Source organism: Cibotium barometz, chromosome 7 (genome assembly GCF_041138505.1).
Source record: "Cibotium barometz isolate CiBa-2024 chromosome 7, ASM4113850v1, whole genome shotgun sequence".
Lineage (NCBI taxonomy): Eukaryota > Viridiplantae > Streptophyta > Polypodiopsida > Cyatheales > Cibotiaceae > Cibotium > Cibotium barometz.
In genome coordinates, this window is record NC_141052.1 from 35,726,271 (window position 1) to 35,751,706 (window position 25,436).

Here is a 25,436-nt window from a genome sequence, read left to right on the forward strand (position 1 = left end):
ACCAGGCGTAACTGGCTGCGAACCAGAACCAGCGTGGGCTGCCCAGCAGCCACGAGGTCTGCCCAACATCGCCTTGCACACAGCCAGGCGTCTACACGTTTAGTGTAAAGGGGAGGCAGGCGAACGTGGGCAAGCGTGTCAGCGCATCGTAGCGCTACACGGCGAAGGCAGCAAGGCGAAGTCGTCGACTAGCTTTCAGGCGAAGGCGGCGGCAACTGGGCGTGCATCCATTGGTGCGAAGTCGTCGGCTGGCTACAAGGCGTAAGATACTAGTCGAAGGCGTAAAACCACGTCTACAAGCGCTGCCCAACCGAGCCGTCGAAGCCCAGGCGTGTTATCGCTGGGCGATTTCACCTCGGCTCCTCCAACCGGCGCCAGGAGATCCAGAAGGTGATGGCGGGCTCAAGAGCAGTGGAGAGCGCCGTATTGTGAAGGATACGTGGAAGTGGGCATCTGAGGTTATCAGAGTGAGCCTGCTGGCTCCCAATGCTGCAGTTGCCATTGCCATTCTAATCACTTCCCAGCATGCGGTGGAGCTGCCTCAAGAAGCTCACCCTTTTGCAGCAGCAACAGAATCAGCATCAACATCAGCAAGTTTTGCCCCCCCCTTTCTGCATCAGATTTCTGCAACAGCATCAACAAAAATTCAGCCTGCAAATCTCAGAGAAATTCAAAAATTAAGAGGTATTTGCCTTCAATTTTGGGAATTTCTTATCAATTCAATCAATTGAGCAGCTACAGGTGCCGAATTGCTCAATTTCTAAGCAAAATTGGCAAAATTGGGTGACATTGGTCACAATCAGGATCAATTTGCAGGAAATTGGATGTCGAAATTTGGGGCTTTTGATGTAATTGTGCAATTAAGCACTCATACATGCTGTATGATGTGAGAAATCGCACATTTGGGCAAATTTGCAGCAAATTGCAGTGCAAATCAAGGGGCTTTTGTGCCGATTGGATTGATTTGCATGCAGGCAATCGCATTTGATGCTGTGGATAATGTGTTGATGCCTGTCAAGCACTCAATGTGCCTGTAAATCAAGGGGCTTTCATGTATTGGATGTATATGTGGCCAGGGGGAAGCATCGCGAAGACTTTGGATGCCTTCATGTGCGTCAATGTACCATGTATGATCAGCAATTGATCTTAAATCAAGGGGCTTTTCAAGATTTTATGCTTGTTAAGCTTGGCAAAGCAGCAGGCAAGACTTTTATGCCTTGAATCCTCAGAAATCAGCTTGCAGTCAAGGGGCTTTTGCCCAATTTCTGTTCGGAACTGTTGTATGCAGTGTTCGGGACTGTAAAAGTCTGATTTTCACTCATTTGGACAGCTAGGAGAGCATTTATTGCTATTGTACCTGCTGGTACAGATTTGGCACAGCTTTGTGCAAGTTTTGGCATGGCTGTACATTGATTTGAGTGAGGAAAAGGTTCAATTTCAGCTGCTGTACTTGCCGGTACAGGTTTGGTACATCATTGGTGAGCACTTAGTACTGCTGTACAGTACTTTGGAAGGGCAACAGAGCACATTTAAGGTGCTGTCCTAAATCTGCAGCAACCAGATTTTGGTGTTTTCATCACATACAGTGGGAGTAGAGTTGCATTTGTGCTTCCGCAGTGGGAGATAAAGCTTGGGAGAACAACTGTGAGCACCTTCTGGTGCATTGTTTGCACATTTTGCAGGGAGTCAGGCATTGACAGGTTGCATATTGCTATGGCAACCACAGGTGAGAGCTCTTCATTGCTTCACATCAAGAAGCTTGAAGGCTCACATAACTATGATATTTGGCAAACCCAGTGCTATAATGTGTTGCTCGAGAAAAAGCAGCACAAGCCTATCAAAGAAAGGGGTGTAAAGCCCGCTTCTCTTACTGCTGAAGAGTGGGAAGATATGGATGAGCTGGCAAGATCTACTATCATGTTGTCTGTGTCAGACTCTTTACTTTTCAGCATTCGTGAAGAGAAGACAGCTTGGGGAATGTGGCAGAGATTGCAGGACTTGTATGCCCAACAAAGTGCCTCAAGCAAAGTGTATTGGTTGAAGAAACTCATAGGTCTTCAGATGAAGGAAGGGGTGTGTATGGCAGCCCACCTCAATGAGTTTAATGGTATTGTCAGCCAAGTTATAAATCAAAAGTTGGCAATGGACGATGAGTTCAAAGCGACTTTTCTCTTATGCACTTTGCCAGAGAGTTGGGACACATTGAGGACAGCCACTAGCAATTCGAATGCTATGCTGTCATATGCAGATGTTGAGGGTGCTCTCCTTCAAGAGGAGATGAACAGGAAAAACAACTCTGTTGGAAAGTCCAATGCAATGAATGCACGTGGGAGATCCCAGCAAAGGGGAAAAAGCCAAGAACGGGGAAGGAGCAAGTCTCGCTCCAAAAAGGACTTGGAATGCCATTATTGTGGCAAGAAGGGACACATTAAAAAGCAATGCTACAAATGGAAAAATGATCAAAAGGAAAAGGGAAAAGGCAAAGACAAAGAGAAAGATGAAGCCAAAGATGTAAAGCCAAAGGGCAAAAGTGGAGTCAAGATTGAAGAAATCAATGTGTCACATGCAGGTGACAGTGAGGATGAGGTCCTATTTACGTCTTCACTTGATGCCCATTCACTTCTTACAGGTGGTCATGGTATGCACTCATGGATCATTGATTCAGGTGCCTCCTTTCATGTCACAGGTCGCAGAGACTTGTTTGTCAGGTATACTGCTGGCAATAAAGGAGTGGTTTATTTGGGTGATAACCATGCATGCAAGATTCTTGGCAGAGGTGATGTGAGGCTTGTGTTTTCAGATGGCTCACAGCTTATGCTCAATGATGTCAGGCATGTGCGTGAGATCAAGAAGAATCTGCTTTCTACTGGACAGCTTGATGATGCTGATTATGTTACCACATTTGGTAGTGGAAAGTGGAAAATTAGTAAGGGCTCACTGGTTGTTGCCAGAGGCTCTAAGGTGGACACTCTTTACTTCATGCATGCAGGTGTTTGTCACCATGCTAATGTAAATGCAACGGAGCTGTCGGAAATCTCTATGTGGCATAGCCGGTTGGGACACATGAGTGTCAAAGGAATGGAGCAATTGTCTCGTTTGGGTTACTTGCCTTCTCTAAAGTTTTCAAGTTTTCAGTTTTGTGAGCATTGTATATATGGCAAGCAACTGCAGTGCCCCCACAAGAAAGCTCTTGGACAGAAAGATGGTCAGTTAGAGCTTGTGCATACAGATGTATGTGAGATGCCTGAGCTTTCTTTGGGAGGGGCAAAATATTTTGTGTCTTTTATAGATGATGCCACACGCAAGGTGTGGGTCTATCCTCTTCGTTTGAAGAGTGATACATTCTCAGTGTTTGAGAAGTTTGTAGCTCTTGTTGAGAACCAAACAGGCAAAACACTGAAGGCTTTGCGTTTCGACAATGGTGGAGAGTATATGTCCAAACAGTTTCAGGACTTTTGTGATGCTAAAGGCATCAAGAGGGAGCTCTCTACTCCTTATGATCCTCCACAAAACGGGACAGCAGAGAGGATGAACAGGGCCATTCAGGAGAAGGTCCGTTCTATGTTGTCACATGCTGCGTTACCTCATGGTTTTTGGGCTGAAGCTGTTATGACAGCCGTTCATCTTATAAACAGGTCACCTAACACGAGGCTTGGTGGGAAAGTGCCAGAGGAAGTATGGACAAGGATGCCTCCGTCCTACAAGCACTTGAGAGTGTTTGGTTGCGTTGCGTATGTGCACATACGCAGGGAAATGCGCACCAAACTTGATCCTAAGTCTCACAAATGCATATTCCTAGGATATGGTGACAGAGGTGAAATGGGGTATAGACTTTGGGATCCAGTGAATAGAAAGATTATACGCAGCAATGATGTCTTTTTTGATGAAACATGCATGTATAAGGAGCCTGCAAGGCAACACGAGCCTGGCAGAGTCATCTTTGATGATGATGGACATCATGGACAACAACAAAGGGCTGTAAATCAGCCATTACAGCAGCAAAACCAGCCCTTAAATGGTGCTGAAAATGGTCCAAATGGATAGCCAGAGATGGCAGATGATATCCCTATGGATATCCCACAGTTAGAAGAGATACCGGGCATGATTTTTCAACCTTATGGCATGGAACAGGAGCCACCAATAGGTGATATGCAGGCTGGACAGCAACCTGCAAATGATGGTCATTGGGTACGGAGGTCCACAAGACCCTCCAGAGCCCCTGACAGGTTTGTTCCAGGGGTTGACTACTTGATGCTTACTGACTGTGGGGAGCCCTCATGTTATAAGGAGGCTTTACAGAGGGCAGACAAGGCTCTATGGGAGCATGCTATGAAGTCAGAGATGGATTCTCTGCACACAAATGGAACATGGAAGTTGGTGCATTTGCCTACAGGCAAGAAGGTTTTGCCATGCAAGTGGGTTTACAGGCTCAAAGTTGCACCTGATGCAAAGCCAAGATACAAAGCGAGGTTAGTGGCTAAGGGCTTCAAGCAGAAATATGGTGTGGACTTTGATGAGATCTTCTCTCCAGTGGTCAAAATGACCACACTTAGAGCTGTATTAGCTTTGGTTGCTCATGATGATCTGGATTTGATTCAGATGGATGTGAAGACTGCTTTTCTTCACGGTGATCTCCATGAGGAGATATATATGCAACAGCCAGAGGGTTATGCAGTGAATGGAAAGGAGAAGCTTGTATGCAAGCTGAAAAAGAGTCTTTATGGGCTCAAACAGGCACCAAGGGAACGGTATCATAAATTTGATACATTCATGAAATCCCAGGATTTCAGGAGAAGTGACATAGATCACTGCTTATACACCAAGAAAGCTTTGGATGGCAGTCTATTGATCCTCATCTTGTATGTTGATGATATGTTGATTGCCGGGAAATCTCGTAAAGAGATGGATGCCTTGAAGAAGAGGCTGCAGCAAACCTTTGATATGAAGGATTTGGGTGATGCAAATCACATTTTGGGTATGCGGATACTTCGGGACAGAAATCAACATGTGTTGTATTTGTCTCAGAAGGAATACATTGGCAAAGTTTTGCAGAGGTTCAATATGGATGGGGGGAAGAAGACTAGTACTCCTTTGCCTCCATATGTGAAACTCAGTGCTATGGACAGCCCACAGTCGGATAGTGACAGGGCTGATATGGCCAAGATTCCGTATGCTTCAGCTTGTGGCAGTCTCATGTATGCCATGGTTGCTACTAGGCCGGACATTGCATTTGCAGTGGGAGTGGTTTCTAGATACATGGCCAAACCTGGCAAGAAGCATTGGGAAGCAATGAAAGGTGTCATGAGATACCTGAAGGGCACACAGGATATGTGCATTTGCTTTGGCAAACAGGATGCATTAGTGCATGGTTACACGGATTCGGATTATGCCGGTCATCTAGATAACCGGAAGTCTACTACCGGTTATGTGTTTACATTCACAGGAGGTGCTCTGTCATGGATATCTAGGATGCAGAAGTGCACTGCCTTATCTACTACAGAGGCCGAGTATATTGCAGCCACATAGGCTTGCAAAGAGGCATTATGGCTATCTCGGTTAGTGGTTAATTTGGGTTATATAGGGGATATTCCATTGTTGCATTGTGACAGTCAGAGTGCCATCCAGTTGGCAAAGAACCCTGTCTTTCATGCAAAGACGAAGCATGTGGATGTGAAATATCACTTCATCAGAGAGGTGATAGAGAACAAGCAAATTCAGCTTGTTAAGATTCATACGGATGACAACCCGGCTGATCTGTTGACAAAGAGTTTGGCTCCGGAGCGGTTTGCTCATTGCAGACACTTGATGGGCATTGGATGAGGCCAGTTTCAGCCTTGATATGGCCTTGTATATTATCATGTACATGTTGTTTTTTTTTCTCTTTTCCTTTACTTAAGGGCACTTTGCCTGTAAGTGGGAGGTTGTTGGGGTAAAGGCATTATGCCCACCCTTATAGTGTGTACTAGTGCAAATATACATGTGTGATAGGGGAGTCACACACTCATTCTATTGAGTTGACTTATCCCCACAACTTTCTCTCTCCTTCTCTCTGTGTATGTCTCCCACATGAAACCCTAACTCTTATTCTCCCCATTCAAGTTTCTCCCGCCAAGAAACTAAGGGGTGCCTGATTCTCAGGATCCTTTGCAATTAGACGTGAGAAATTACCCCTATTATCTCTATACTCCAAGAGGTCTTCCTCAAGCTGATTGTGAACTCTCCCATCATTATGGTAAAGCCTCTCCACATAGTCATTCCAATTGGAAAGTAGCACACGATTTGACCTATGTGCATCACTTCTCCACAAAGGGTGGAGGAGATGAGCCACACAATGAATTGGTCGTCGAAACCAAGACCACCTTCTACTGTCAAAGATCTCTAACATAGAAGCCACCCTACATAGGCAAAATAACATCATAAACTTAGTGAATTAAGAATTTAGGATCCAAAAACTTAGCTAAAAATATATACCTCTTGGTGCTAAGTACTCTGCAATCACATATAGCACACCTGAGTCTCTCCATGAACTCATAAAGTAGCCCCATAGTAGATCCCTTGCTGTCACATAAGCGCAATAGAGAGACAATAGGAATAAGTGCAGCTTGATGGCATCTGCATTTGCCCAAAAACTCATTGTTGTAAATGATGTTTTGGATTTGACCAGTAGAGAGCGAGCTACACTTAGCCTAAGCAAGCCGCTCTTGGCCAACACCATACGTCGTAAATCATCCTTGCCTTTGACTAGGTTGCAAACCCGTCAAAGGTTGCAAACCCAACGTACAAGTTTCGATTCTCAAATGGAAATACATGTCTCCATTAGAATTCAGTGGTCGACTGGTAGTACTAAATAGAGACATAGTGATTTTAAATTTTCAGTTGTTACTTTCAAATGGTTTTGTTGGGTATTTGGGAGTCTCGTGTCCTGTATGTCCACCACGTATACTTGTGGGTACGTGTGTAACCATTTGTATGTGTATGTATAGGTGTGAACACCTTATGTATGTGTAAGTGTGCTTATATGTGTGAAAACACCCTCTTATCTGAATAAGATAAGTGTGTGCCATGTGTCATGTCCCCATATGTAAGTGTGATTTGTGTTAGTGAAACGATAAGGTTTGCAACCTATAAAAGCATGTACTTGCAACCTACAACTAATCAAGCTATCATTAAGTCGTGCATTACTCGTTTACTCTCTCTCTCTCTCTCTCTCTCTCTCTCTCTCTCTCTCTCGCTCGCTATACAATTAGCTTTCTTTTCTCACTCGACCATGGACTTCTATTCATTGTGGACTTGTCATTGGGGGGGCTGGGGGGGGTTGTGATTGGAGGATCTTTTCAATGTTATTACTCTAACGCCCTTGGCCATCAGAAGACAGAATGTTGTCCATGGGTCTACTTCTGCTCAGGCCACCTTGGTGATAAATATGGTGCATATTGATGCCTTTATAAGTGGAGGTTAGTCCACCGCAGGGGCTATTTTGGTGGTCAACAGTCTAAAGGGCCATGTGGCCGATAATGAAAGTGCCAAGGAAAAAGGAAAAGCCCGTAGATTGGGTGAAACAGCGGCATGTCCTGACAAGGTTACGAAGTTAGTGCAAGAAGCACAAGGGGCGGTCTGGAATGACCAACAAGTTCCTTATCAAGGTGGTAGGAAATAATTTGAACCATCTGACTCCACAAATGCAAGATGTACATAATATGATAAGTAATTATGTGGTTATTACGAGTTACAAATAGCCAGGAAGGTAGGTTGGTGCACCGTAGCTCCAAAATGTGCCAGAAGCACCCAAAATAAGCGAAGGAGACAGCAAGGTCGTAGAAGTGTGAAGGAAGTTCAGCTTGATGGCGTACACTAAAAGGAGGCTCAACAGAAAGAGGAAATAGGAAGCTTAAGTCAAGTGGGGGTAGATACCTGGGACCAAAAACCTAGGGAAGAATGTAAAGTCCAGAAGTTGCATATAATACAATCTGCTGGAGGACTTGAAGGAGATGAAGTTGAACATCGCGTTCCTTTCTCTTGTCCCTAATTACCCTGGCAGTAGCTTACTCGGATCATACCTTCAAAATAATTGGTGGAAGTTCAGCCTAGCAAGATGGCAGTCAAGGACGGCAGACTATGGATCAGTAGAAACAAAAGTATTAATGAACGTCCAGGGCCAAACACGAATTGCCTAGTGTCTTAGTGGACGGAGGGTCTCGAGCTAATCATTTTGGTCTAGACTTTGGGAATCTCTCTCTCTCTCTCTCTCTCTCTCTCTCTCTCTCACACACACACACACACACACACACACACACACACACACACACAATCCATAGTCACATGAAAACGCGTTTCTGGAGTGAGAAACCCCGAAACGCAAGAAACGTTTCGAAACGTTTCAGAAACTCTTGATTTTTTTGGTTTCTAAAAAAAAAAAATTGTTTCTCAAGTTTAAAAGTTCCTTATTTTTGGAACTTTAGCAATGCAAAATTATATAGAGAAAAATCCAAAACCTTAGCGTTTCTTACGAAGGCCGAAACGTTTTGCCCCGAAACCTCAAAAACCCCGAAACGTCAAAAACCGCGAAATGTTTCTGGTGACTATGACACAGTCACATGCGGACGCTCTAGGAGTCTCCTTTCAGCCCTAAACACCATCTTGGAACATGCTTTATGCAAAACACATACATAAGATAGAAGAAGAGAGAGAGAGATATATAGCTGAGTATTCAGTATATTCTATAGTACAAAAAGGTACATCTTGGCTAGCCAACTGGCTGCCCCACGAAAAGGTGAAGACACCTAGTCTATAGTCTAACCAATGACTCAGGCTTCAGCCCCCTAGTGGACTAAATGAATCACAAGAACTCAGCCTAGACAGCCTCCTGTCCTCTCCCCTGCCCAAACTGGTAGCACAAGCTCCAAAATCTGGTCTTCAATCTTGTTCTTTATCTTAATGCCCTTTAAGAAAACAGCTCTGGGATTAGCCTGCACATGTCTTGCACATGACACACACACATACATATATATCTCAATCTGTAATGACTACATAGCTTACTGTACATGTCTTGCACATGACACACACAGATATATATCTCAATTTGTAATGACTACATAGCTTACCTATCTTTTACGTTCTTTTCATCAAAACATCCCAGATGTTTGGACGTTTTCAGAATGTGATAGCATGTGAAACCCTGTTGTTTCTAAGTGTAATGATGGTTTTTCCATGTGAATGATTAAGGACCTTTTCAGAAAGACTGACCGTAATTCTGTTGTAGGGTATCGTCAAAGGCAAGCTGGATCAGTGTCGCCGTTGTTTTGAGGTAATCCAAAGCTTTCTTTTCTATTTGAACCTTGTTTATATTCTTGCTGTATATGTAAATGAAGCACGATTCATGGAGCATGTGCATAGTGGTAGATAATAGAAAGGCTTTTAAATGAATGTGATTAAATGGTGCAAGTCTATATATTGAGTGCTAAGTGGTGTATAACTTACGCTAAACAAGGGATGAAAGGTAGAACAATGACAATTCTTTTTAAGACAAGTGTTGGAAGTAAAAAATATCTTAGGACACATTGCTATAATGCTCGAGAGGGAGAAGGACAATGTCTAGAGAGTTGAGGGAGGGAGAGAAATAAGTTTTGTTTTGTAGAATGACATAGCTACATGTGTGCATGCATGACGAAAAGATCAGAGGTCTAGATTGACAACTTTGTGAGTTCGTGACAATGAAAAAAAATCAATGAGCTTACAATTTGTAATGGGAGATACCAAAAATGTTCTTCAAATGCTCGTCACAAAGAAGTGAAAAACTAAAGGAGGAAGTAAATGTAACACAATGGCTTTTCTCTCCAATGTTTGGAATCTATTCCAGACTCTAGAGATTGGGGGAATCACAAAAAACGTCGGTACACTGTGATCTCGATAGCTCCAATTGCTTGTGGTACACATAAAAATTTTCGAGATTACTCGACGTACACTGTGATTTTGATGGCTCCAATTGCTTGTGGTATACAGAAAACTTTTCGAGATTGCTCGACGATGTAATTCGTTCTTTGGGAAACTGTTATGAGACTGACAGGAAACACTATAAGGTAAGACTAGAAAAGATTATTTATATGTGAAAGGTTTGCATATAAATAAGGTTCAGGGGATTTCAAATTGAAAATACCTAAAGCAATGGTTAATAGGCATTAAAGTTAAAGTAAAAGGGATGTAGATGGTGCATAAGGGAAGCCCAAAAGCCACAGAAGTAGGCGTTTTCTTCTAGGGGGAGTTGAGGAGGCATTGGATAGTGAAAGGGTCATGCCTAGCCAATGAAAGGTCAAGGGACTGAAGTTGGAAGGTCATGCATCACTTAGGTCTATATAGTCATGTGTTTAGGATTCATTTGAGATATGGTTAGGTGGAGAATCAAGGTTTTGTCTTACAAGTCTTCAAACTTATGATGCAAGGAGCATTACACTGGTATCAAAGCTAGTTCTATCTCTTTCATGTTTCCATTGAGCTACTCATTGCTAACTCTAATCTCTACTCCTTGATCTCTTCTCTATTCATTTTCATAAGCTAATCCTTAATCTCTTCTCTATTCATTTTCATAATTTTCATATTTCTCGAATCTTCTCTATACAAATATTTATTGCTTAATAGATTGGGCATATCTTTAGCCTAATTGATGGAGCATACCTCTTGCATAATAAATTGGGCATACTTTGGAGATTCTACATGAAGCAAGTGGAGTTGATGATAATCTTGAAGAATCATTGAAGCAAATATCAACAAGGAGGAATCAAGGGAATTGTTCTTCACATTATTTGAGACAATTCATAATTATCCAACCAAGTAAGATCGTTGTGTTGCATCTTTTTTGCTTTGTAAGAAACTTTCTATTTTGTTTATTGTTAGAGAAAATGTCTTCTCAAGGTGAGAAGGATGAAAATGAGAGAAGGGAGAAAACCCAATGTCCTCTTTCCATATAGAAGAGGATATTGCAAAAACATATGAAATAGATATGCAAGATTTAGATCTTAATGAGTATGAGGATATAAAAATGAAGGAAATGAAAGAAAAATCTCTAATATAGAGAAAAAATATGAGAAAATGATGGGTCTTCTTAGCTTCTTGATGGGAGAGGAAGGATTGGGAGTAAAAGAAATATCTAAAAATAACATTGATGATGGAAGGGAAAAAACCCTAAGAAAAGGATTGAATGAAACCATAGTTGAAGAGGGTTTTAAAACTAGAGACCAAGGTATGGTATTCAAAGATTTAACGACACCCACTTTTAATGGAGAAGAGAAGAAGAGAAATAACGATGCGGTCCATATTTTTCTACAAAAATGGTAAGATTTGTATCTTTTAAGAGATGTGTCTGTTCATCGATTCTTGGGATTCATTCAAGAAATTGTTCTTAAAAGAATATTTTCTTGAAAATGAAGAAGATTGGAATTTGGGAGGAGTGAAATAATTGTTCTATGGAATAAAAGAATTTAAATCTCACTCAATATATAGCTTGCTATAGAGAAATTTTCTTAAAATATAAGAGCATAGATAATTTTCAAAAAGTAAGAGGTTTCATTCAGGGCCTAAAAAGGAAGTACAAGAAGGAAGTTCGTTCGGATCGAAAAACTTAGATGAGGCTATAAGATTTGCAAAAAATTTGACGATACCATGGTAATGGTATCGTGGTAATCATAAAGAAAAAGATAAGAATTTTTCATATAAGTCTCGTGGAGAAAATTTTGGCTCTTAAAAAATAAAGGGTTAAAAAAAAAGATGAACCTTTAAAAAAGCAAAAATTCAATTCTAGTAAGTTTCTAAAAAAGCAAGATTTTGAAAGAGCGGTTAAAGAAAAAACTTTGTTTCTTTTGTCTTGAGCTGGGACATGATAAAAAGCATTGTCCTAAGTCCCAAGGACAAGAACTTACTTGGAATGGTAATGATAAACCAAAGGAAAATCAGTGCACACTATTCAAGTGTTAACACTTGAGGATTCTCCTAAATATAAATCGATAGAGGTTTGTTATTCTGATGAAAATCATTGTTATATGGTGGTAAAATCTATGTGAGAATCATCATTTGGACCACATGATTTGGTTCGAGTGCATGGAAATATTAAGGATAAAAAAGTTAGAATTCTCATAGATGATACGACCACACATAACTTTTTAAATTACAACTTGGTTAAGAAACTTAAGTTGCCTTGTGAGGTTATAAATTGCACTTTCTTATAAGGTGATTTGAGCATGTTCTTGGATTCATCTAGGTATATATATATAGTATCATTAGCCAATAGCTATGATAAAGATGAGTGGGTACTGTGGTAAACCAAGTTGGGATAAAGATTCAAGAGTATGAAGCACTTTTGGATTTTCAAGTGATGCGTCTGTCGACCACAGATGTAATTCTTGGGAGAGAATGGTTATTTTCATTGGGGGAAACACTTTCGAGAAGCTATTTGTATAATACACTAACATTTGAGCATAAAAGAAAATTTATTATATTGCAAGGAGAATATAATGTATCATCTTCTTCTTCGATATGTAATATTGAGCTCCAAAAGCTTCATCAAGAGAATGGAATAGAACAAATATTTTTCTGTTATGCAATGCCTCAGTTTAAAAACCATTGTGAAAAGTTTGATTCAAGTATTTGTGAAGTAGTTAATTCTTCTTTGAACAATTTATTAGAAGAATTCAAAGATGTGTTTCTGGAAACATTACCAAAAGGTTTACCTCCGGATAGAGAGATTCCATAGAAGTTTTAAAGGATTCAAAGCTAATTAGTAAGCCACCTTATAGATTAAGTTTAAGACAAGAAGTTGAAAAGCAGTTGGCTGAATATTTAAAACAAGGCTTTATTAGGCCAAGTAAGTCTCCTTGGGCTTCACTAATATTATTGGTGAAGAAAAAAGATAGATCTATGTGCTTCTTCATAGATTATTGTTATTGGCATATATGCTATGCGTTATGTCACATATGCTATGAGTAGTGCCACATGTGAACATGGGCTAACCAAGGGTACTTTTCTCAAATCATTGGTGCTTCTACAGCCGTGTATAGTTCAGCCCGACTCTTGGTCCTCAGAGATCTTGTGTTTTGCTTATCGTCAGTCCAATCTCTTCAAAGTAATAAAGCAAATACTATTCCGGTAACGGAATAGGGGGCCCTTCAGTGGGTAATTCGGGACCCCATACGGTGTACAGTTTCTCTCTCTCTCTCTCTCTCAAATCTCTTAAAGTTTGAAGTCTTAAAGTGGATTGCTAAACTCGCAAAACTCATGATACAGAAGATGTTGTGAGCATTTGTGCGACGGGATCCTCAAATTACGAATACTTCTGTTGCATGTTATATATATAGTCTTGTGGATTGACTACCATGAGTATATAACATGCACGTTCCTAAAAGGTGAATTTGGGCACGTTCCTGGGTTCATCTAGGTATATATATAACGAGCGAGAGTTGAGCGGTCTACTGGATGAGGATGAACCCGCATTGGTGGATGACGGAGGATTATGGGAAGTTTTAGTACCGGAGTAGTTTGTTTTGCACCGGTACAAGTGGGGTTCTTGTCGAAAGTAGCTTGAATATCTCCTCAAGTTCAAGGGCTATCCAATCAATCGGGCAGTCTGGTTTGATGAGGATCAGTTCAGGGGGGACGAGTCTTGCCCATTGTGAGGGCTTGTCAAGAGGACAAAAATAGAGAGCTCCTCTCTAAGGACACTATGCCTCTGAAAGCACTGTGCCCCCCCAAACCTTGAATGTTCCATGAGACAATCTGCATAACTAAGAGTGGTGGGAAGTGGAACTGTCAGAACTTTCCTCCACTCGAAGGGTCTTGGGCATGGGTTTGGCTGGGGTGAAAGTTTATCGTGCAAATTGGAAAATATCATGATGATTTCCTTGTTATAGCTTCCTGAATCATACACTTAAGATTTGAAGTTGATGAACACAACAATACAGTCGAGTCGATTCAATGGTTATGGAAATCCAAGGTGTAAAAACTCACCTGCTGAATCAACTAATAAATGGATGGTGCTGACCTAGCGTCAGGGTGAGTGTGAGGCTTTGACGAGTAGGAGTGCATAGGGTGGTGGCACAACCCCCCTAAATCCTGTTTGGTGAACATTTCACGCCCATATGATGGCCAGCAATCAGCCTGGGGCAGGCTGTGTGGATGGGCCCCCTGAATGGGCAGGGCTTGTTGGGTAACCAGCATTAGTGAAGTTTAGGGAGAAAGGGGCTCATGGTGAACCTTTCAACTCCATATTACAAGTTTAGTTTAAGTTTACAGTCTGGGCTAACTGTCCATCCTGCTGATGGGAGGGTTTGGACAGGCCCCCGCGGGTATGGAGGCGTGGTTGTGTAAGCAACCTTAGTCAAGATCGAGAAATAATGTGAACTTTCAATCTGTGTATCTTTTTGCCATTACAAACTTCATTTGTTTGAGTTACTGCCAGCTGGTTTCTGCAAATTCGTTTGCTCAAACAACTATGCTTTTGTGTGTTGATTTGTGTGGGTGTGCATGTGTAGTTTTATAATGACCATTTATGAAGTCGTGCTGTTGTGATTTTATGTGATAGTTTATGTTATTTTTGGCCATTATGTATGGTTCAAGTTATAGTGCGGCTCGGTGATCTTTGCAAACTTTTGCCTTTGGATCTCATCCAGGTTCACTTTGCAGCTGGAAGAGACTTGAGACCTGGACAGCTTGAAGGCATGATACAAACACTGGCCAACTGGTAAGTCTGAAATATACGCAGGTTTTCTCGGTATACATTTCAAGAATTTTTTGAAGCTGCATCAGGTTTTGAAAAGCAAGTCCTATCATGTATGAGACTTGACTGCCTTGCTTTTGGATGTTAATTTTGAGAAATTAGTACTTTTTGCTAGTTTGCAGATAGAATACTTAATCACTTTCATGCAAGGAAAAGGGGAGAGAGATAGAGATACTGCATGGTACACCAAATTGAATCGCAATAACCCCGTGAAGGCCCCCCTCCACTGATGGTGTATTAGCTTGTATTGCTGTAGATTGCAATGAGTTAAAGAACGGGCTGACCCTGCTCGGAAAGATTTTTTTCATGAGCACAAATTTGTGGTCACACAGTTCATTATTTGCTTTGTTGGCTTCAAACACGATGCCGAGTGCCCAATGAAGCCATCACCAACATCACTGGAGTCAAAATTTTCAGCATTTAGCCAAAATGATAAAAGCATATTTCTGTAAAGTCCAATTTAGTAGATGCGCTTAGCAAGAAAGGAGCGCATAGTTACACACCTTGAGGAGCGTGGTTTAGACAAGATGAGACACAAGTACGCTGTCTCCGAGGAGTTCGGTACACAAAGGGCTTATGCATTAAAAGCCATTGGACCAAGTCAATTGATGTGGGGCGGTTGCCCCTTTTATGAGAACCGACTATGTTACTTGAAGACTTTTCGAGCACAGCTTCTTCATGACATAATGCATAGGAAACTTGCTATTTATCATCAATTTATTTAGAGCTTTGTAATCAACACATAAATGTGTCGAGCCGTCCTTTTACAAAAAGAATTGGGATCACAAAGGATGATACATTTGGGTGAATGAAGCTTGACCTAAGCAACTCTAGTTGGCGGTCTAGCCTTGCCTCCATAATTTCTCTGAGGTAGTACAGGAACTTGCTCTGAGGTTTCGAACTTGGTTTAAGGTCAATCCTATAATCTTTTGAACAATAGGGCAGGGGGAAGGTTATCCCGAAGGAACAACTTGTGAAATCGGATGAACAAGGCCTTGTATCTCTTGGAGGTACTGGCCGTTGTGTGAGCTGACTCGACATAAATGATTGTGTGCATTGAGCACCTTTCCGGTTCCCGGTCACTCTTTTGGTGAGAGCAAACATCATTTTGGGCATGGAGTTTATTTCACGAGTTCCACCCATAATTGATTCGGCATCATACAGTTTTTATCACAAAGAATGTCAATCACAATCAAAGGTGAACCACGCATTTTAGTCTTTCCAGTGATTTCTCATCTATACGCAAAGCCATAAAAGCAGGCATGAACTCCGTCTGCTGGATGACCAACTTGTCTCCCCTAGCTTTGTACTTGATACTTGTGCTCATGGCGGCACCAAAACCCTCTACCTGTCTCTCAACGGATTTGAACTTGAAGCGGGCTTGTCGAGTAGTGTGCTCCGTGATGATGCCCTTTGTGTTGCCAACGTGAAACTGTACGACAATGCGCTAACCATCTATGTACGTGTAGCACATGAATAGTTTATTGTGCTCATACTCATGGTCACATCTCCCTTCTACTTACTAGCTCTTTGCGAACTAGAAGGATGTGGAGGTGGATTGAACTGTGGCTAATTAACCACAATAGCTGCAGAGGTTGGGGACAGAGGTCGGCATACATAGTAGTTAGGGGGTTGTTTGAAACGGGTTTCCTAAAAGTTTCAAACACGTTTCAAACGGGTTTCGTAAAATCAGCCCAAAGTTTCTTATCTACAGGTTTTTGCATGTACAAAATTTCAAATATATATTGTATAAAATATGTAAAAATAACACTAAATGCATTGAATACATGGAAACATCAATTTGAAGCCTACAGTCTTTGAATCACAAATAACAAAAACCATATAATCATCCATCATCAATGTCAAATGATCATGATTCAAAGACCATGGTCCACTATCCATGATCCATGATCCAATCATCCATCATTCCATGCCACAAAAAAAAAAACCCATACATGACACTACATAGGTTAAAACTTATAAGTTTGAAGTATTTATGTCACATGAATCATGATGAATCCACTGTCATGGCCCAATGCCCATAAACAATACAAAATAAATCAGCCTTGATGAGGGAAAGTGGCACATGAAAACCAGAAAAAACTTTATCAAAAGAGTCGCACAGATTTCAACGTTAGATTTGGGGCAAAAAAAAAAGTCAAAAAATTTACTTGAAAAAAACGCGTTTCCTACAAGGAAACGTTTCAGAAACATTTCCACGTTTCCTTCCCTGTAGGAAACGCGTTTCCTAACTACTATGCCGGCATAGTTCCGCTTGGTTTCCCAAGGCCCACCATGTGACACAAGAAACAATGGTTGTCACGTTAATGTTGGGTCCGTTGAGCTAAGCACAACTTTCTTCTTTTTGATTAGTCGTAAGCTTGGTTGTGGACTTTGCGTAACCTCCTGAAGCGTGCGTTGGGGTAGAGTCTTGGGATTGAAATTATTGCTGGAGTGTTGTGGCTAATGGCATTTGAGGTACAGAGGATAGGGTGAAGCTATGGTGGATTGAAGGTTTCCATGGTGTGCATGTCTAGAGAGAGAGAGAGAGAGAGAGAGAGAGAGAGAGAGAGAGAGAGAGAGAGAATTGCACGACTCAATGATGGTTGATTGATTGATGTTGAACCCCCTCACAAGTACATGCTTTTGTAGGCTAGTAGCCTTATCTTTTCACCCCTAGTAATCACACACTCACTATTCTGATGACACATGGCATACTTATCCTATCCTCTCATAAGAGGGTGTTCACAGTGCACACACATTGAGCCCTGAATTCTAACAATGGCATAGGCCTGGTAGACTGGGATTGTGCAATCCTTGGTTTCTCATGGTTTTGCTTCAGCGTTGTATTGTTGTATCACAGCTTCAAAAATTACCGGTTGGAAAACATCCCATTGAATGTGTGTTCCATCGAAAAAGGAAGGCACCACACTTGTTTGCATCGGATTCATGCTAGTGCTAGGCCAGCTGGGTGACCTTGTTGGCATATTGGAGCACAGGCTGGAAATTGTGTTGCAGACCGTGGAGCTGGTCTTCTAGACGCACTTAATAGTTAATGCTATGGTGGTAGGATTGATGTTTTAGATGTGCAATGAATCGGTCCTCTGGTGAAGACCTACAACATCGTCTTGGTCGGTTATTGGTCCTTGACTAGTCTTGCTACCATATGCAAGCGTTACCAATAAGGTGACAATGGCTAGTAGCACTTATTTACTGTCCAAATTAGACTTGACAGAAAAATAGGGCATCAAATTGATGCAACCAAGAATGAACAGAAGTGGGATTAAGCTTACCATTATACTCATTAAAGGTCACCTTCTCATGGAACGGGTTGACTGAACGAGTGGCATGCATTGCAGTCGAACTGCATCGGAGAGCGTGGAGAAACGTTGTATGTTCCTCCTTACGGCGCTCATTGTATGCGTGTTGCTTGTCCTCCAAAATCTTCGATTGAGCCTCCTTTACTAGGCGGGGGATTTTTCGGCCTCAAATGCCCATCAGTGATGCGGCTTGCTGGTCTCACATTGATGTTGTGACTTCTTAGCGTGAGAAGATTTCTGTGACCTTAGCTTCAATACTGTTTGGGCAAGTTGCTGTATTAGTGCCCACTAATTGGGCTTGTATTAGTGCCTACTAATTGGGCGGTCGTGAGTGACAAATTCACAGCAATCATGCAATCCACAAATCTAAAGGGGCACCACCTTAAGGATATTAGAGGAATTGACTCTAGCACACAATTGAGACAGAGGAATAGAACTTGAGAAGGTAAGAGCAGCACACAAGGCAAGAAAATGCGCAGTAAGGTAAGAGCAGCATGTGTGGCCTTAGGTTTAGCTTTAAACAAGTAGTTTTTTATAAAGAATAGCCAATCTCTCCTAGTTAGCCTTGGAATTTCACATCAAAGTCTTCTAATGTAGCATCACATGCAAAGTTGGACACCTAAAACTAAAATCCGATCAAATATCCAATAATTGCAAAGTCCTTTTTGTTTGGGTACAAAATCTGTGTGCTCGCATTGTCCCAGGTTTGGACAGGTAGACTAAATGAGAGTAAATTGCCTATAAGTTTTACGTCATTACTCATATTATGTTACCACTTTACATATCACAAATTCACATAACATAGAGCTTAACTTGATTTATTGAGTATTTTTTGATCTGTTTTTAATTTTATTTTCTATATTATTTAAAAGGCTTTAGAATTGTTAAAAAATGCACTATTTTGTCTTTCCACCACATCTACATTTTAAAATGCTTGATTTGTATGGATCTAGTGATCATTGGATTGGGGAAGATTACTAGAATGTGGATCTAAGGTAAAATTACAAATTTAATGGTTGGATTATTGTAGATGTAATTTATAAAATTTGTTTTGATTGTCAGAGGCCCAATAAATTAATTGTAATTTAACTCTAGAAAATCAAATATTGAATCTTTTGATCTAAAAACTCTAGGGATTACTTCAGGCAAGAAAATGGACAGTATATGGAGGATAGACCCTCATTAGAGGATTTAAGAAGCTAGAGGCAAGTGACCCACATCACTCAAATGATGTGGATGTACTTGGTTCCAATGAGCTTGTTGTCCCATATGCTTCTCATTTCGTTTTGTTTCTTGATGATGTATGATGAGGCCTTAATGGTCTTTGCTTTGTATTGGACCCGTAAGTCAATTTTTACATTAAGATCATTCTGTCTGCAAGCAAAGGAAGGATAATAGAGCGTTATCTTGTTTGTTGATGTTTTGAACATCTTCACGTCAGTTAAAAACTTAGATGTGCTGTAAACTGACATGGGAACAATTTATGTGGACAGTTTGAGTACTTCGGATAACCTTTTGTTAACCATTCAAGAAAAGATAAAGTGGGCTGACAGCATGAATGAGTTCAACTCCAAACATAAGAAAGAGATCGAAGATACGGCAGAAGAGATCCGCAAAACCATCAAGGTAAAGTGTTATTTTGAAATTTTCTTTTGCATACTTGGTAATGTAGAACTCTCGAGTAGAAGTTTTTTATGTGGATAGTGGTCCATAGTTTCTGTCTATTTGATGGCAGAAGCCTTCACACATCTTGTAAGCAGGCCGAGATGGACCTACGGGGGCAACAAGACATGGGTTTTACCGATGAAGGAGCACTGGTCATGGACTATGAAGAGGACAGGATTCGTCCCAAGAGGTGTGGTAGGGTGACATGTTCAGTTTGGGAATTTTAGGGTAATGCATGTGGATTTATTACATTTTAACTTTGCTGTACTTCTATCAACAGAAGGCGCTAGTGGAAAGTACGGTATATTTACTTATGCTTCAGTGGCTTGAATTCTGGTTGCTATCCACGGTGCAGATACAATGGCAGGCAAACCAAATTTTTTGTGGGGAAATCATAGTGGCCTTAATTGAAGAAATACGTAAACTGGTCATGATGGCCATTTATGTCCATGCACCAGCACACGTCTCAATAATAGCAGCTACAACATGATAAGTTCATGCTTTGTGGAAGTGAACTGCAGCACTGTCACAATATATGTTAATTCTGAATTATTATGGGTAATCAGGAAGGCCACCTAAGATGTAGAAGTTTGTGTTTAGTTCAGCTGTCCTTGCAATTGGTGTATTTTTGAGGAAGGTGAACAATTTTGGAACTTGAATGGGTTTGGTTTGAGTCCAAGGGTGAGGTTTAAGCTTGTGGAGGAGCTGGAAATGGGTTGTATGGAGTATTTCTTTTGTGGTGCTTTTGTTTTTGGCCACTCAAGCTTCCTGGACACCACTATGGGTTTTATGAGCATTTCGAAGTGGACCGTAGGTTTTACACAGCTGACTTAAAAAAGCATGATCGTACGCGCTGGAGCCTAGATTCAGCATCTTGAATGTTTTTATGGTAGGCTGTTTTGTTGTGGCTTCATGTGATCTGGTTTCTTGAAAATTTTAGAATGAAGTGGAGTGTGCGTTGCTAGCTGCAACTGTGTTCTGAAATAGAGCATGAGTCTGATTTCTGGAAGTGGGCCAAAGTATGTCATGTGAATAACTAGCCATTTATTCTAAGTCAATCCAAAGTTTTCGCACTTTCTTGAAGATTGAATTCTGTCTTCTTATAGTTCCCGACTGTCAAGTCCAATAACCATTCTGCATCTGATCTTTTGAATCTGAATTATGTTTATATGCCATCAACTTATGTTGATGTGAGCTATTAACTTTAACAAAGAGAATGAAAGATTTTTAAACAAACACAGAAGGTCAAATTTACCCGAGACAAAAAGTAATGTATACAGTTCTGCTAGATCTAAAACAGCTCTTACATGCTATTGCAACAAAGGAATCTGACACATGCAAGAACAGCTCTGTGAATTACACTTTTCGGTTTTAACCATGCGGTTTGCCAGTGCTAAAGAATCTCATCTTTTAGGGCCTTGGACGTACGTGTCTTTGAAGCACGCCGATAATTGTTAGCTGCCTTGGTTGGATGTATTGTTGGCGCTTTTGGACTTTTGTTTTGGGTCGCTCTTTTTATTGGATGTGATCTCGTGTGTGTGTGTGTGTGTGAGAGAGAGAGAGAGAGAGAGAGAGAGGTTCAATTAATGTATTTGAGAGACTCAGAAGGGTCTCCAAGATTGGAAGGATGTCACATGTGATCCACGAGAAGCTTAATATGAAAAGGAAAAAACTAGTTCTCCAAAGAAATTATAGGGCCATCTTATTAACGTGGGGGGTGTACAATATTGTAAGCAACCAAATTAGCCTTGTATGTCTAAACTCATGATTTGTCCTCGTGGATTGAGTAAATAGCCTCAATATCCACTACCTATGATGGTGTCTCTGTTGTTGAAGCTAAGCTCGGGAGTTGGTGGGTGGGGATTGCATGTGTTTAGCTCTCTAGAGGACTTGTGCTCTCTCTTGGGGGCTTGACGTGCTACCTTGATGGGGATGTTTTTGTCTTGGCCCATGTGGCTTGGTAGATCTTGTATGGATTGAGTGTTGATGGGGGTCGTGGTGAGGGCTTAAGAAGGCGGTTGATAGAGGATATGTTATCTCTTGCTTCTCAAGTTACTACCTCATAGGTTTCTCCATGATGCCTTAGTTGCACTTGTGAGATCTTTGTAATGAACCATCCATGACAAAGAATTGAACCCATCTTTGAAGAGACAGTGATAGCGTTTGTGTACTTTGTAGTAAACTGGCCATCTAAGTATGCAATGCTCCTTTGACTCTGTCTCCCTAGTGCTACATAGCTTGCATAATTGTTTGTCCCATGGGATAGCTTCTTGTATCCTTGTCTCAATGTAAAGGCGATGTGACAACACCCTTAATGATTGTCCAATGGCGATTATCATGGTGTGGGATATGCATATGTGGGATAACTAGACCTCTTAGGGAATCCATTCCTAATGATTCTCAAGAAATGTTTTGTAGGTTGTGTTGAGGAAAGCTCGGCTAAGGATATCCATGGTTGGTACAAGTGAAGCCATGTTAAATTGAGATGGATAATGTGGTTGATCTACTACCATGAGACCAATAAAGGGAAAGCCTAAAGTGTATTGAAAGGGGGGAGGATGTTGATCTAAGATATTTGTGACACAAGCTAGTTGGTGGTGTGTGCATACCAAGAATTGACATGACCATTTTTCTTGTGTCTCCAACTGTCAAGTGTCTAGAGGGCTTCAAAGCCAATAGTGTAGTGTGTAGACATGCTCTTGTATTTATGCGAGGGCTTGGGATATGGCGTTTATGAAGCCGATGATTCTAAACTCGGACAATACTATGGCATGTGACATTGATGATTGTGGATCCATCTGGTAAGTGCTCCTTGTGGTCTTTGGCATGTAGCTTTAATAGTTCTTTGATGAATTAGGTTGTGATGAATAGGCTAGTGGAGGGAGGGCGGATGATGTTGGATAAGTTAGGGAAGACTAGTTTGGGAAGTCATAAATGACACGTTTAGGTCTTTGTACAGGTCTCCCATATGAGAGGGTATGTGATGGGTGTGGGTGTCTTCCTTTTCTCCAAAGCGTGCTATGTATTTGAGGCCTTTGCAAAGGCAGGAGTCTCTTGTGGGAAAGAACACACTATAATGTGTAATATGTGGAAGGCTAACCAAGCTGAACACACCATATGAAACATGCCTCATCATCCCATTGGTTGAGTGTGAGTACTATACACATGTGGTAAATGAACATGCATGTTACTCGAACCCACAAAAGGCACAATTGTGTGCTTTACATGCTAACCACCAAGGCACCTCATGTAGCCCTTTTTTAGGACTACGATGTGTCTTTGTGTAGAAGGTGATGTCCCTTGTTGCGTATGCCTCTTTAAAACCTCCTAGATCAAAGATCCCATTGCGATTTCATATGTTAAGGTGAAGTGCAGCTGTGGTCTCATAGACCTCGCATTGGTATGTGGGGTGCCACTAGGTGATGATGGCTCTCAATAAATGACCCATTCCAATATTATGTTGCTCTACTAGCAAAGGGGTGAGATCTATTGCTTAGATTATCTATCTTTTTGGAGTAAAGTATTATTGGTATGTTCTCTAGGAATGTCGAGCATGTGTCCATGTCCTTGCATTTGAGAAGCAAAGGCCTCTTCCAAGGGTGGTTCTTCTCCACCCTCTAAGTATTCATGATGCTTGGAGGGTCCCTATGATGCTCATTTATCAGCATAAAAACTTCTTGTCTACCAATCTTTAGAGGAGTTTACCATTGAGAGATCGATATAGAGAATGCCTCCACTTATCCTCCTCCTAAGGTAGCCATTATGATTGTGTGTTTTGGGATGATTTTTGCTTTTTTGAGATCACCATTCATTTGGAAGTCTTGTCTAGGTTCTTTTTGGTCTCTTCCACCTACTTGGAGATGGTGTTGAACTCCTTTTTTAAGCCCACATTCTCCACTTGGATTTTGGACTTGCTGAGACTGGCTTTAACTTTGAGATGTAACTCTACCATGATTTCATGTTTTGCCTCTTGTAACTCTTGATGAAGTTTGATATTCTCCCTCTTGAGTTGATTTGCTTTGTCCATGTAGCTTTATGAGATTCCTTTGCCACCTTGACTATGGGGTCCTTTGTGCGGAGAGCCACCTTGAGGTCCATGATGTATTTGTTGTAGTATGGCTTGATTCCCCTTGTTTCTTTGTAATCGTGTTCTTGCATTCCATCTCTTTCCCTCTCATGTTGTTGTTTTTGGAGTCAGAGAGAGTGGCTTTTGAGAGAAAAAAGCTTGATGATGTGTAGATGAGGTATCATACACAAGAGAAAGAGCTTTATGTGGTTATACATGCATTGGAATTCGGAGACCTTATTTATATGGTTCAAAGATTATTATCTTGACCAATCATGAATTGATCAAGTATATTTGAAATAGACACAAGTTGAGGGGAAGGAGGGCACAATGGGTAGAGTTGATGTGATTTGCACATGCTTTTAGTAGGATTGGGGAGGTGAGTCTTTTGAGATTCATCAAGATTAGAACTCACTTATATACTTCCCTAAGAGGGCTATGTGACACCGATGAGCATTTTGATTCATATTGACAAACAGGTCAAGGTTGTGAGCTTTGTGGATATGGACCATGACTCAAGGATTGACTTATATGATTTCGTGAGAGGGATATGTGAGATCGAAAAGAATTTTTGTTGGTATTGGCAGGAGCAAGAGGTTGGGAGCTTTGTCGATGTACACCGAGTTAAGGAATATACCTCCTGTTATGGTGGTAGTAGTGAGCTACTTATTAAGAATGGGTTGCTATTCCAAAACGAGAGTTTGTGTAATGGAGAGTGCTGAGATTAGGAGACAAATTTTGTTAGAATGTCATGATGCTCGTACGACAGTCTTTTCATAAAACGTATGTTTTATGAAATGGGTTGCTATTCCAAAATGAGAGTTTGTGTAATGGAGAGTGCTGAGATTAGGAGACATATTTTGTTAGAATGTCACGATGCTTGTACAACGGTCTTTTCATAAAACGTAGATGAAGGCATATGTCCAAGACTATGTGGTAAAATATCCACATTGTCATGTAAATAAGGTTGAATGCCTTATTTACATGACAATATCCTCATTGCCATGTAAATAAGGCTGAATCCTCTAGCTCTAAGGCTGAATGCCTTAGAGCTAGAGGAGTGTTGTAATCTTTGGAAATCCCATATAACAAGTGGATGAGTGTTTCCATGGACTTTATATTGGGATTACTCCAAGTCAACAAAGGACATGATTCCATTTGGGCAGTTGTTGTGATCGACTAACCAAGATGGCTAGATTTTTACCAACTAGGTTGACCGTGCATCTGAATTGGTGCACCAATTTATTTACAAGATTTTTAGGTTGTATCGTTTACCTTCAGATATAGTTAGTCATAGGTAGTAGTAAGTTTTTCAAAAATTAGAAAGTACACCGAGTATGAGTTTCTCGGATCCTAATGGGAAAATAGAGGGGATGAATTAGATATTGGAGGAGGGCATGCTTCGTGCCTACTCGAGCCGACCATGATTGGGAGAGGTACATCCCTATGGTTGTGAGTTTTCCTATAACACTTCGAATCCTTTGGCTTGCTCGTTACAATTCAATTATTCTTATGTATGGGTATCAACCTAGATCTCTAGTGACCTTAAGAGTTAAGCGTATTAAGATTGAGATTGACGTGACTATATATGTCTTGGCTCACATGTAGGAAATGTGAGTTTGTGCTA

At 41.1% G+C, this 25,436-nt stretch overlaps 1 protein-coding gene across 3 annotated transcripts in view; it reads left to right on the top strand.

Annotated features, from left to right (window-relative positions):
• Window positions 1–20,342, top strand: part of LOC147636927 (COP9 signalosome complex subunit 7-like) — a 35,976-nt gene extending 15,634 nt beyond the window's left edge. Inside the window, exons 5-9 of one of the 3 annotated variants that reach the window (XR_015266301.1) lie at window positions 9,260–9,304; window positions 14,652–14,722; window positions 19,572–19,704; window positions 19,814–19,933; window positions 20,024–20,040. Coding sequence is in view for 2 of the 3 variants with exons in the window: in XM_086800511.1 (XP_086656637.1) it covers window positions 9,260–9,304; window positions 14,652–14,722; window positions 19,572–19,704; window positions 19,839–19,938; window positions 20,024–20,073 (399 nt within the window). In the remaining variant the exon portion in view is untranslated. Of the gene's footprint in view, window positions 1–9,259; window positions 9,305–14,651; window positions 14,723–19,571; window positions 19,705–19,813; window positions 19,939–20,023 lie in introns of all 3 variants that reach the window. The other 2 variants (XM_086800511.1, XM_086800512.1) reach the window with 2 other exon arrangements.
• Window positions 20,343–25,436: the final 5,094 nt, after the last annotated feature.